Source organism: Salvelinus namaycush, chromosome 23, assembly GCF_016432855.1.
Source record: "Salvelinus namaycush isolate Seneca chromosome 23, SaNama_1.0, whole genome shotgun sequence".
In the NCBI taxonomy this organism is placed as follows: Eukaryota; Metazoa; Chordata; class Actinopteri; order Salmoniformes; family Salmonidae; genus Salvelinus; species Salvelinus namaycush.
Genome location: NC_052329.1, coordinates 15,539,014 through 15,552,189, shown reverse-complemented (window position 1 = coordinate 15,552,189; position 13,176 = coordinate 15,539,014). Strand labels below are relative to the sequence as shown.

General features: G+C 43.5%; 1 protein-coding gene across 1 annotated transcript; it reads right to left on the bottom strand.

The window, feature by feature from the left end:
* Positions 1 to 1,298: 1,298 nt before the first annotated feature.
* ccdc150 (coiled-coil domain containing 150) lies at positions 1,299 to 12,636 on the bottom strand. Its single transcript, XM_038961724.1, has 24 exons — positions 12,198 to 12,636; positions 11,853 to 12,031; positions 11,623 to 11,691; positions 11,363 to 11,479; positions 11,162 to 11,287; positions 10,784 to 10,876; positions 7,923 to 8,030; positions 7,691 to 7,815; positions 7,381 to 7,558; positions 6,536 to 6,604; positions 6,293 to 6,385; positions 6,042 to 6,125; positions 5,230 to 5,337; positions 4,956 to 5,147; positions 4,669 to 4,838; positions 4,505 to 4,598; positions 4,249 to 4,397; positions 3,999 to 4,125; positions 3,680 to 3,871; positions 3,252 to 3,320; positions 3,046 to 3,177; positions 2,794 to 2,883; positions 2,422 to 2,598; positions 1,299 to 1,569 (listed from the first exon to the last, which is right to left on the bottom strand). The coding sequence occupies exons 1-24, from the start codon at positions 12,634 to 12,636 to the stop codon at positions 1,417 to 1,419; spliced, it is 3,333 nt and encodes a 1,110-aa protein (XP_038817652.1). The 3' UTR covers positions 1,299 to 1,416.
* Positions 12,637 to 13,176: the final 540 nt, after the last annotated feature.

Genomic DNA, 13,176 nt, shown 5'->3' with positions numbered 1-13,176 from the left:
TCTGTTCAGATTCACTTCCATCTCAATCCTGGGACTACCTTTTTCTCTTATCACAGAATTTGCAAGCAAATAATGACATCTCCACCAGGCAAAACCATGATTACTCATGTGCTTGACTTGGGCAGGAGTTCACCGGTGCGGAGTACTGGCATCTCAAATGTTCTACCGCTTGAGCTCCTGTTCCTCTTATAGAATATTATTAGCTCAAAGTATTGTGGAGCTCCTGTACCCAAAATGAGTACCGGCACCTATTTCAATCCAAGTCAAGCACATCATTTAATTTTATATTTACTCTTTTTTTTTTCAACATGTGTCATGGGATTACTTTTTTGGTTTTGAATTGTCATGTCAATTCATTAATTATTTGAATCACTTAAACGTCAGATGTTGACAGTAGTAAAAAGTGTTATTAAATCATATTAAAGAACTTTGTGTAGAAGGGATTGGGGATCATACTGCCAGTATGGACTGCATTTACTCAGATCAGTGTTTTGCCTGCCAATGTTTTTGGGAGTCTTTTCTATGAGGTAAATAGTGGACACCGTGCTGCCATGCTGCCGTCCAGTGGCTGAACAGAGGTGGTCTCCTTGTTCGTCTTGACTGTTGTTACCTGTCTGGTCTTGGCCTTCTGGACACCATTGGAATGGTGTTACTGTGAGTATGTGTGTTTGTACGGTTTTGAATCCATAGTGACCTTTTGCTCAGGATTTGTAGCTAAGTGTGTCCCCAGTGGCAAAGAATAGTGATGGAACATCCTGGACTAGTCTGTCTGAACCATTAACCCCTCACACCTTAGTGTACATCAAGGTGAACTATGCTTCTCAATCCACCGGAGACTCCAATCTCCCCATGTCTCAGAGTATGGATTCTTTAGCATGACGATTGTGTTTTAGATAGAAGCATGAACCTGTTGAACAACATCATCCATCCTATTGGAAAACTTAAACAAAGCCATTTCTATTGGATTATGTTAACTCTAGGGCCTTCCTTGATACAGCGCATACTCACTCTGAATGCCCCTGGGCTGGTCTGCACAGGCAAGAAGCTTTCAAAGGAAGGATCAATATCATTGACATTCCTCAGTCATAACAAATCATCTATATTCTGTACATACAAAACTGTGAATCCAGTCAAAAAAACATTTGTACACAGTAATATTATAATTTTGTATGAAGAATCTAAAAATAAGAACAATCTTTGTATAATTGTACAGTTCTTATTCTGAAAACAGCATGTTCAAAACCAGCTGTGCAGACTGAGATAAAAGGATGACATCACATTCAGCTGCTATCTCGCTCATATTTCTTGGTGTTCAATGTTTTGGATAAATAAAAGGGATCATTGTGTGAGGGGTTGGTTTCTCCATGTGCCTTGGTTCAGTGCGTGTGTGTGTGTGTGCTATACAGTATGCGTGTCTTATTGTGTGTGTGAGTGTGTTAGCGCATGTGTCCCACCAGGTTTGTATCCATTTGCAATGCGAGCCAGCTCTCTCTTGGTCTCCCAGCGTTGCATGGTGGATCTCCATCTCTCCCACTCTGGAGGTTCTGGAGGCCTGCTATCACACCGAGTCTGGAGCATGACAAGAATAAAATAGAGAACTTATGAGTCTACATCCAGAACCACTCTCATCCTGTTCAAGTACACATCCCCATAGCCACTGGGTAACTGTCTGTAAGACAACACCACTCTCTTTGACAAGACACAGAATAAACCCATTGAGACGAACACCTCAGGCCATTTTTATAAAGTGTCTGACAAATTTATTTGGATCACACAACTGGTGTTAAAATTCTCACCAAGGGCTTTCAATAAGGTGCTTATTTAAAAAATGCTCAGGGCAAAGTCATGGCCGTAATTCAAAAATATTAAATTGGATGGTTCAAACCCTGATATGTTTTTCCAGCTATAGTTCTGCACGTCGTCTTTGTTAACTTTGGTGAAGGGCTTTAAAATCGGCACTACAATGAAACATTTTTGTACAGCAAATTTACTCAGTACCTCCTTTTTTACTAGAAATCTCCTTCCCTGAAAAATGTGAATAGTCTGTGCCTGCAACCGAGAAAATTCTCAGCTCTTTAAACCCCCCCCCCCCAAGAGAACCAAACATTTACCCAATAACGCTTTTCGAGCTAAGAGGTTGTGAGGACTATAAGTTAATATTTTATAAGTTAATGAATAGCTGTAATTCTTACTCCTACAGATTGGACAATTCTCTGAATTTCTCAGCCAGTAAAGACATACTTTTCACTCAGGGATTTTAGCACTCCCTAGAGTCTCTTTCATTGAGTTTAATGGAGTCACTTTGGGAGAACTGTGGTAAAGAGGTACCATTGAAACACCAAACAAAGAAGGCATAAAAGCTGAGAGGACTGCAGACTCATTATTAGTGAGAGTTGATAAAGTGATATGAGAGAAAAGCACCTTTCTGTTGCGTTTGCATGATGAACTGTGTGCACCCCCTTTACTGCTTCCCAGGGTATAGTCTCCATTTTCTTGTGGTTCCTCGTCCCCCATGGACCTGTTTGGCTCTCCATCACTCTTCAGGCTGTCAAACTTGGACCGGAACCAACTGTGAGCTTCCTCTAGGTTCTCTGATATCTGAGTGTGGGGACAAGCATGTCAGGAGAATTCCAATTCAGTTCAACTTTACTCACCCGTCAGGGGCTATTTAGGTGCACACACTTAACAGACGGAGATACAGAGTGAGAGAATTAATGACCAAGGAGCTGTTGAAGATGAGGGAGCAGAACAAATTAAATTGTCTTGACTCCGGGTGGTTGAGGGAGAGATTACCTGCTGTGACTCCAGGCTGACCTCTTTCATTTTCTGCTCTGCCTGGTCTTTGGCCTCCTGCAGCTTCTTGATGCTCTCCTCCAGCCTCTGCTAGGACAAACACAGAAACACACATATGCAGACTATAAACAGACATGGCTGTCTCTCAATATGCCATCAAAGTCAAGAAGTAAAGGAGATTAAATGAAGCCATTTAAAAACATTGAGTTAAGCGAGGCTAGCTTATGACAGAGAGACGTAACCCCTGCTAACCTGACACTTGTCTTGCATGACGTGTCTCAGCTCCCTCTCAGCCTCCAGCTCCCCCTCCTGGCTGGAGGACAGGCGCCATAGCTCCCGCTGGAGGGATAATGTCTCGGACCGGAACTGCTGGATCAACTCACTCTGAAAACAGACCGGACAATGGTGACTGATGTATACCATACTGTAAACATCCACAGGTGTAGAAAGTGTCCTACCTGCTCATAGTTCTTCTTCTGATACTGATCCTTCAAGGTCTTGAGGCTCTTTAGTTCACCCTCCATGTCCTGAGTGCAGAGGGTCACAAAAATAGGACATCTGGTTTAGCAGGTGCTTGTCCACAAGATGGCACCAACAGACCCGGCCACCCTGTTTCTTACTCCTAGCTAACTTTGAAGTATTTTTTATTATTTTGTGTGCGTGTTAATTCTTACATTATTTGCGCAGAACGTTTCTAGTCAGACATTAAGATTTATTGTAGTCTTTTTTTTTTTTATTACTATGATTATGTGTACTTGTTTGACATTTTACTGCATTGTTAGGAGCTAGTAACATAAGCATTTTGCTGCACCCTCTATAACATCTCCTAAAATGTATACGCGACCAATACACTTTGATTTGATATAGTAGACAGTACTGTAGATACTTTTATTTTTTGAGAGTTGCCCAGAGTGGCTCTATTATCCAGGTGTTGCTTGAGCTGTGTCTTCTGATCTCTGAGACGGGCTTTCTGATTGGACACCACTTTCTCCAACTCAGACGTCTTCTCCCGCAGCTCCCGATTTGCCCTGGAGAGGTCACCTGACCTAGCTGACAAGTCCTCAAAAGCCTTTCTCAACTGAAGAGAGAGACACACACAAACAGAAGGGAAAGAGAAATAAAGAGGGGTGAGGAAAGAGGAAGGATGATATTTAGAGTTCTGACTGATGGACAGAAGCGATGGAGTATGAGATAGTGTGCAGTACCTCTGAGATTTCTCTCTGTGACAACCTCTTCACGGAGTCCCTCTCTTTCCTCATCTGAAGCTTCATAGATTCCAGATGCTCTGACCATCGACCAATCTCTGCCCTGGCCTCAGCCAGCTCCACCTCTCTGATATACACGCAAAATATAGACATGAATGTCACATTCATGCAAAGTAACCATGTACGCTTTCACGTATTTAAACCACACTTAAATAAACTCCCACAATCCACATTAGTCCCTCTTAGTTACCTCTGTGTGATGGTGCTCTGGTGTTGGTCTCTGGCTCGGTCCAGGTTGGCCTGCAGAGTGCTGTTGGCCAACACAGCCTGCTCTAAACTTTGGGCTAGTTTCTTGTTATCTAGCCTTGCCACATCCAGGGCCTTACGCAAGGGCTCCAGCTAGACAATCAAACATATCTTTGTAAACTACTATTATTACTACTAAAAGCTAAGAGCTGTTTGTGGGTATGTGTGTATGTGTGTTTATGACTCAATGATGTAGTTACCATTTTGTTTTTCTTGGAGTTACTTGTTGCCATGATGTCTTGGAGCTTCTCCACCTCTGCATGTAGCTTCTGAATCTCTCTCTGACCCTGCAGTCTGAAAAATACATGGTTGTTCAAGCATACACCCATATACACGCACAACACAGACACACAGACACACAGACCTGTCTCTCCTGAGTGAGGCCAGCTCCTGCTCTCGTCTCCCCAGCTCCTTCTGTACTGTCTCAGTGTTGTGTTGCAGACGGGAGTGGGAGACCAAAACGTTCTCCAGGGTCTGAGCCACACTGCCCCCACCCTGACGAGACACACCTAGCCAGCCCTCCAGCTCACACAGCTACAGGACAAACAGAGCAAAATCAGGTGGGTTAGTGCTGGTCTGGAGCAAAAGCCTGCACACACCCTGTAGCTCTCCAGGACCCAGGTTGGGTAACCATTTTACTAGCACTCTGACCTTGTCCCTGTGCTGCTCCTGCAGTTTGTCCAGTTGTCCCCTCAGGGCCTGGCTGTCCCGCAGAGCCTCGTCTCTGGCTGCCACCAACGACATCGCCTCCCCCTCCTTCACCTGGACTTCAGCCTGGGCCTGTCTGAGCTGAGCCTCCAGTTTATGACAGGTTGTCTTCAGGGTGGTAATTTCAGAGCTGACCTGTAAGGGAGTAGACAGGTGTATGTTAGGGAGTCACCTTGTTTTTGACACATTACTACATTACCACCATGAGTGTGTGTACCTGTGTGTACTTGTTCTCTAACACAGAGCTCAGCTTGCATTGTTGGACACTTTCTACATGGGTGTCCCTTAACGCTTCCAGCTCCTCCTGGAGTTGATCTACCCTGGTCTGGTTGAGAGGAAGAGCATTAGGAGGAAACACACTTCAACATGAGGATACATGAACACACACACATTAAGAGGTATGGCCAGTGTGTTTTAGTCAGTGGTATAAAGTACTTAAGTAAAAAATACTTTTAAAGTACTATAGCAGGTTTGCTGGGTATCTGTACTTTACTATTTATATTTTTGAGTACTTTTACTCCTCTACATTCCTAAAGAAAATAATTGACCTTTTACTCCATACATTTTCCCTGACATGCCAAAGTACACGTTACATTTTGAATGCTTAGCAGGATAGGAAAAGGGTCCAATTCACACACTTATTAAGAGAACATTGCTGGTCATCCCTACTGCCTCTGATCTCGTGGACTCACTAAACACACATGCTTAATTTGTCAATTATGTCTGAGTGTTGAAGTGTGCCCCTGACTATCCGTAAATAAAATAAAAAAACAAGAAAATGTTTGTAAGGAATTTGAAATGATTGATGCTTTTACTTTTGATACGTATGTATATTTTAGCAATAACATTTACTATTGATACTTAAGTACATTTAAAACCAAATACTTTTAGACTTTTACTCCAGTAGTATTTTACTGGGTGACATTCACTTTTATGTGAGTAATTTTCTATAAAAGGTATCATTACCTTCACTTAAGTATGATAAATCAGGTACCTTTTCCACCAATGGTTTTAGTGTAAACTCCTTACCTGTAGCTTCCCTTTCTCATAGGCCAGGTTGTTCTTACTATCCGTCAGCTCCTTAAGCATCTGCTCCACCTGCTGCTGAGCATTCTGGGTAAAGAGGACACCACGAGTTGAGAGGTGAGGGGAAAGAGGAAACGGTCAGGATGGAGAAAGAAAATAGAGAAAGCATGTTACATACAAACACACATTCACTATGGATGGACAGATTTAAAGTGATGTGACCCCAGTCTCTAGATACTGAATGGATCTCTCACCTGCTGATGCTCCATGACAGCCAGTTTTCCCATGAGCCTCCTGTTCTCCTCCTCCTGCTTCTGCAAGGTGGAGTTCAGAGATCCTGCCTCCAACTGTCAATCACACAGGATGCAAAGTGGACAGTTAAGAAAGCTATGGTCAGATTCGGACAAGAAGTGTATTCACTGTGAATGCGGAGGTCCTTTTTATACAGGTCTGAGATCAGTCTGAATCGTTGTCAGAGATCATTGGCAGTACAGTACCTTGACATTAGCAAGTTGCGTTTCCATTGCACTCCTCTCAACCTCTAGCTTGGTTACCACAATGCACATCTGTAACCCAAAAACAGAGAGATAGGGGCATAACATTTAAGGACATCCACAGAAACTATAAAAAGAGACAATGCAAAGCTCAGTTAAGCTTTAAAAATAGTCGTGGAAATTCTAAAACAGTCATGGAAATTCTCAACGAGGAGAGACAAGATCAATCACCAATCAGGACATTCATTTTTTCAAAACATATTAATAAGGGAGCATAGAGTAAGTGCTCAGCAATAATGAGGCTCGTTGACCCAACACTCTTGAGTGTTATGCTGAGAGCTCTGACATAGAAAGAATACAAATATATATATTTTATAGCAAAGATACACCCTCTTAGTCTACATGACAAACAGCAGATGTGTGGAATGGGTCAAAAGGTGAGACTTGATATATGAAAGAGGAGTATCCCCCAGCCAGATAGCATTTGCTGTGAAGACTGTTGTTATTGTATAGAAACCAGAGTTTGGCCGCTAAGACAAGGTTCCTATCATCATTATCCATACCCGAGCCATCTCTCCCTGGTACCTTAAATTAAACAAACACCAACTCATTCTATGAAATGCATTCTATGAAACCAAACCATTCATAAATCAATTGTCAGCGTTAAGCCTCAGAGGCACCTCTCAGTTCACACAAACACAGATGAGAGAGTACTAATAGAACCCTATTCTATTGCATAAAACAACCATTCGATGCATAAACAGTATTAAACATAATCTTGTGATTTTTCTATCACACAACCTTATATTCTTAGGCTATGTATTTTCTAAGAGACAAGGCAGCTGCACCTCAGTCTTTGCACAGTCCCAGTCTGTCCTCATGACCTCCCCTTCCTTTACAGCCGAGTTCAGATTCCCCCGCAGCCTCTCAATGGTACGCTCCAACAGCTCCCGCTGAGTGGCAACTGTCTCTTGGGCAACCGTGGAACTCTGAAGAAGTTGGGTGTGGTCAACCTTCAGAGTCTCCCTGTGGAGCAGAAAGACAGGAGCTGTTATTGGTGGATGTGTGTGGCTAGCATTATCATTGAGAGCCTATTCATTCCTCATTCATAGAGATTATTCATTCCTATGAGTATTTGCAGTTAGCTTTAGCACCCACAGTTCCATTTGCAATTTAACTTTAGCTGATAGCACCCCCTGCAGTTCTGCCTGGATGTTGCGTCTGGCTGCATCCAGCAAGAGGTCTTGCTCCTGCAACTGCTTTGTCACACGACTTCTCTCTGCCTGAGAGAGACACAGGAACAGAATAACATGTAGCCTGTACTAGTGTGTGTGTGTGTGTGTGTGTGTGTGTGTGTGTGTGTGTGTGTGAAGAGGGCTAGAGGCAGTACCTTAATACTAGCCTGGTATTCAGTCTGTAGCTTGGATTTGTCCACAGTAAGAGAACGTAGGGCTGAACTCAACTCAGAGCACTGACTCTCCAACTGGTTGTTAAATGCCTGTGAGAGGAAATGAGAGAGCAAAATGTCACCATTTATTCCTGAGTTTTTTCATGATTAATTGGTAAGCTACACATGGTCTTAGAAATATACTGCAATCTATTTAAAAAAATCAATAAGGGATAGCCAACGATGGGATATGCGTTCTATGGAAAAGAATGAATGACGTGGAAGGTGTGTTCCACGACGTGCCAGCGGAGTGGAACTGACTTTCCACAGAATTGCATTATTATCGAGAGAACACATAAAGTCCCAAGTTGATTATCCCTTTAATACCATGGCCAAAATTTACCACATTTGCCACTAGAAATGTGTTAATTTGCCAGTAGAAATGTGTTCAACATCCAATGAAGTTGCTAGGGGGTTTACTAGATAGCAACAGTAGTTGCCATGATAACCAAACAAACAGACTTACTAGTTTTGCTAGTTAACCAAACCATCAGTCCTAGATTTCAACAAAGCCAATAATGTTTCCAATTTGACTTTTGCTTTCAAAAGCAGCTCAAACATACAGTTGAAGTCAGAAGTTTACATACACTTAGGTTGGAGTCATTAAAACTCGTTTTTCAACCACTCCAAAACTATAGTTTTGGCAAGTCGGTTAGGACATCTACCTTGTGCATGACACAAGTCATTTTTCCAACAATTGTTTCCAACAATTGTTTATTTCACTGTATCACAATTCCAGTGGGTCAGAAGTTTACATACACTAAGTTGACTGTGCCTTTAAACAGCTTGTAAAATTCCAGAAAATGATGTCATGGCTTTAGAAGCTTCTGATAGGCTAATTGACATCATTTGAGTCAATTGGAGGTGTACCTGTGGATGTATTTCAAGGCCTACCTTCAAACTCAGTGCCTCTTTGCTTGACATCATGGGAAAATCAAAAGAAATGAGCCAAGACCTCAGGAAATAAATTGTAGAACTACACAAGTCTGCTTCATCCTTGGGAGCAATTTACAAATGCCTGAAGGTCAAAATTCAAAAGGCACTCGCACATCTGAGCAATCTTTTTTGCAGGTGCATGGCAACAGTTGAACAAGATGAAGGAAAAAGGAAACTGCACACTGCTCTTGATAGTATCACTGATATTTAATAAGCCTCACGGCCTTTGTCAGAGCTTTTGTGGACTTAAAAAAAAAATGCCTGAAGGTACCACGTTCATCTGTACAAACAATAGTACGCAAGTATAAACACCATGGGACCACGCAGCCGTCATACCGCTCAGGAAGGAAACGCATTCTGTCTCCTATAGATGAACGTACTTTGGTCCGAAAAGTGCAAATCAATCCCAGAACAACAGCAAAGGACCTTGTGAAGATGCTGGAGGAAACAGGTACAAAAGTATCTTTATCCACAGTAAAACGAGTCCGATACCGACATAACCTGAAAGGCCGCTCAGCAAGGAAGAAGCCACTGCTCCAAAACCGCCATAAAAAAAGCCAGACTACGGTTTGCAAATGCACATGGGGACAAAGATCGTACTTTTTGGAGAAATGTCCTCTGGTCTGATCAAACAAAAATAGAACTGTTTGGCCATAATGACCATCGTTATGTTTGGAGGAAAAAGGGGGAGGCTTGCAAGCCGAAGAACACCATTCCAAACGTGAAGCACGGGGGTGGCAGCATCATGTTGTGGGGGTGCTTTGCTGCAGGAGGGACTGGTGCACTACACAAAATAAATGGCATCATGAGGACGGAAAAGTATGTGGATATATTGAAGCAATATCTCAAGACATCAGTCAGGTAGTTAAAGCTTGGTCGCAAATGGGTCTTCCAAATGGACAACGACCCCAAGCATACTTCCAAAGTTGTGGCAAAATGGCTTAAGGACAACAAAGTCATGGTATTGGAGTAGCCATCACAAAGCCCTGACCTCAATCCCATAGAACATTTGTGGGCAGAACTGAAAAAGTGAGTGCGAGCAAGGAGGCCTACAAACCTGACTCAGTTACACCAGCTCTGTCAGGAGGAATTGGCCAAAATTCACCCAACTTATTGTGGGAAGCTTGTGGAAGGCTACCCGAAACGTTTGACCCAAGTTAAACAATTTAAAGGCAATGCTACCAAATACTAATTGAGTGAATGTAAACTTCTGACCCACTGGGAATGTGATGAAATAAGTAAAAGCTGAAATAAATCACTGTCTCTACTATTATTCTGACATTTCACATTCTTAAAATAAAGTGGTGATCCTAACTGACCTAAGACAGGGAATTTTTACTACGATTAAATATCAGGAATTGTGAAAAACTGAGTTTAAATGTACTTGGCTAAGGTGTATGTAAACTTCCGACTTCAACTGTAGAACATGTAAGAATGAACTATAGCCATTGAATTATACCGTGCAAATATACTGTGCGTTATAGGGCAATAATGAACGCTCTAGAATGACCTCCAAGCCAATAAGAAATAAGTATTCAACAATGCCATGGTATAATTAAGCAATAAGGCCCGAGGAGGTGTGGTATATAACCAATATACCACGGCTTGTTCTTAAGCACGACGCAACGCGGAGTGCCTGGATACAGGCTTTAGCTGTGGTAAATTGGCCATATACCACAAACCCCTGAGGTTCCTTATTGCTATTATAAACTGGTTACCAACAAAATTAGAACAGTAAAAAGTAATTTTTTGTCAAACCTGTGGTATACGGTCTGGTATACCACAGCTTTCAGCATTCAGAACTCAAACCACCCGGTTTATAATGGTCTTTAATGTATAGTATGTATATTCTGAGGTGGGCCACTGACTTGGACTTTGTCAGCTGCAGTCCTCAGATCTCCTCCATCTCTCAGTAACCTGCTGTTCTCCTGCTGCTGCTTCTGCAGGGCTAGCCGTGCACTCTGCATACACAATACACACTAATTAACACACTGCATACACAACACACACTCAGGTAGACACACTCAACACAGTTGATTGATATCACTCAAGTGCTGGCACTTACTTTTAGTTCACCTGTCAACTCCAAAACAAGGGAATCTTTTACCTCTGTAAATAGATGAAGAGATCAACCGTTTAATTGTCCATATGAAATCTGTCATTCAGGAACACTAGCACATCAAATGATGGGACCACACTGTAAAGCAGAATATGAAAACATCCACAATGCAGTGTTGCTAACCTGCCTGCCCTTTGAGCTGCTCACACTGCTCCTGCAGCCTGTGGCCTCTGTCCTTCTCCTCTTGTAGTCTCTGTCTAGTGGCCTGTCCATCAGAACGCAGGGCATGGCAGTCTGCCTGCACTGTCTGGGCCTGGGGTCAGAGAGGGACAGGATATCAATGGTTCTGTTTTCTTTCTCAGCTTGTATTGCTTCACACCTACCGTACCTGTCTTCTCTCCATCTCCACCACTCTCTCCATCTCCTCCACCCTCTGAAGTAGTGCATTGTGGGATTTCTCATTCTCAAAAGACCGAGCAGACTCCTGGGACATCTGCTCCTTCAGCTAAAAAAGGTTAGGGATCATTAGAGTTGAAGTTTTTTTTTTGTTAAGGTACACAGGTAAATCAAGAGTTTCTCTGTCAGATGGCCCATGTGACAACCCCTACTCCAACACCCTGTCCCATTATGCCCCTACAGTGACCGCACCTGCAGCAGCTTCTCACTCATCTGGACTTTGACCATCTTCAGCTCCTCTGCAGCCAGAGCTACATCCATCTGCAACAACAGTACCAGAACGTATAGGGTTATTATCTAAATATCAGAAAATGCCTATATTTGCCATATACTCATCTTGGCTGTATTAGTAAACAAAAGGTGGGTAAACTCTGACAAAGACTGTGTGTTGCTGAGAGATGGAATGTGGTTGGTCTGGGTACCTTGGAGGTGGTGGCGACCTCCAGGGCCTCCCCCAGTCTCTGCACCTCCCCCCGGGACTCGTCCCTGTCCAGACAGGCCTCGCGGAGCAGGTCCCTCAGCCGCATCACCTCCCTTCTGGAGACCCTCTGCTCCTCATCACTCTCCTGCTGCAGCGCAGACAGCTGCTCCTTCAGATGGGCTGCACAGGCAGACAGAGGGACAGATATGGATAGGAAATAAGAGAAAGACTGATTGAGCCAAAAAGGAACAGAATGGTGTTGACACGCCATTAGCAAAATATAAAATGACCGACTTCCCTTATGTGTTTGTGACATTGTTTCGATTCAGGTTGTCAAAGCCATTACCTGAGTGTGAGGGATCCAGGTCTCTCTCAGTCTCCAAGCGAAAAGTGGTGAGCTTGAGGGTCTGCAGGAGGCTCTCCATGCGACATACCCTGCTCACTAGCCCATCACACTGGCGCCACAGTAGCCCTTCTCCTCCAGGCTCTCTTAGGGCACGGTGCATCTTCACGGGGCTAATGGGACGCTGGACGGGGTCCCTCTCCACGGGCTCCAGGAGCTGCTCTCTAGACACTCCCAGACTGCCCATATCTCTGATGAGAGACTCTGCCTGCTCCTCCGCCACCAAGAGACGCTGGTGTAGCAGGGACAACGCCTCTGGGGCAGTGGCCCCTGCACTCACGGGCTGGATCACTGGGCGGGACATTACTGGTGAGCGGGAGGGGGTAGAGAAGGGGCACAGCATCAAGATGTATATGATGCCCACATATGCGCTGACGAACATCTTTACTTTAGTAAAATGCATAGGTTGCAATAAACCTAGCTAGTTTGACAAGTAGGTAAACAAATATGCTGGCTTGTTAAGTTAACGAACTAACGTAGTTAGTGTGCTCACGAACACCATCAAGTCGTCAGTATCAAGCCAGAAGTCCCGTCCGTGCAACATTTGAACCGACGACCGATAGTACTAGCTAAATCACAGTTTTGGCTAAAGTTAACATTAGCTTGCGTCTAAACATGAGCCAAGCAACCGCACAACTTCCTAATGTGAAAACCAATACATGCACCACAATTCAGTAACGTTAATATAAATGCCTAAAATACGTATAAAAAAAACTCCTTATCACAGAAAATACTGCTTACCAGAAATCTCCCGCAGCTACTTCCTGCACTTGTTTCTATAGCGACGCATCTTCACAGCTTCCTCTTAAACCGACCGCGCTCGGAAACTGCCTCATAAAATCAAAGGCCACCGCTGGCGGAACAGCGCAAGTTGCAACTGCCTCGAGCTGGGGCGTATTCCATTACGGAAACAAACACAGCG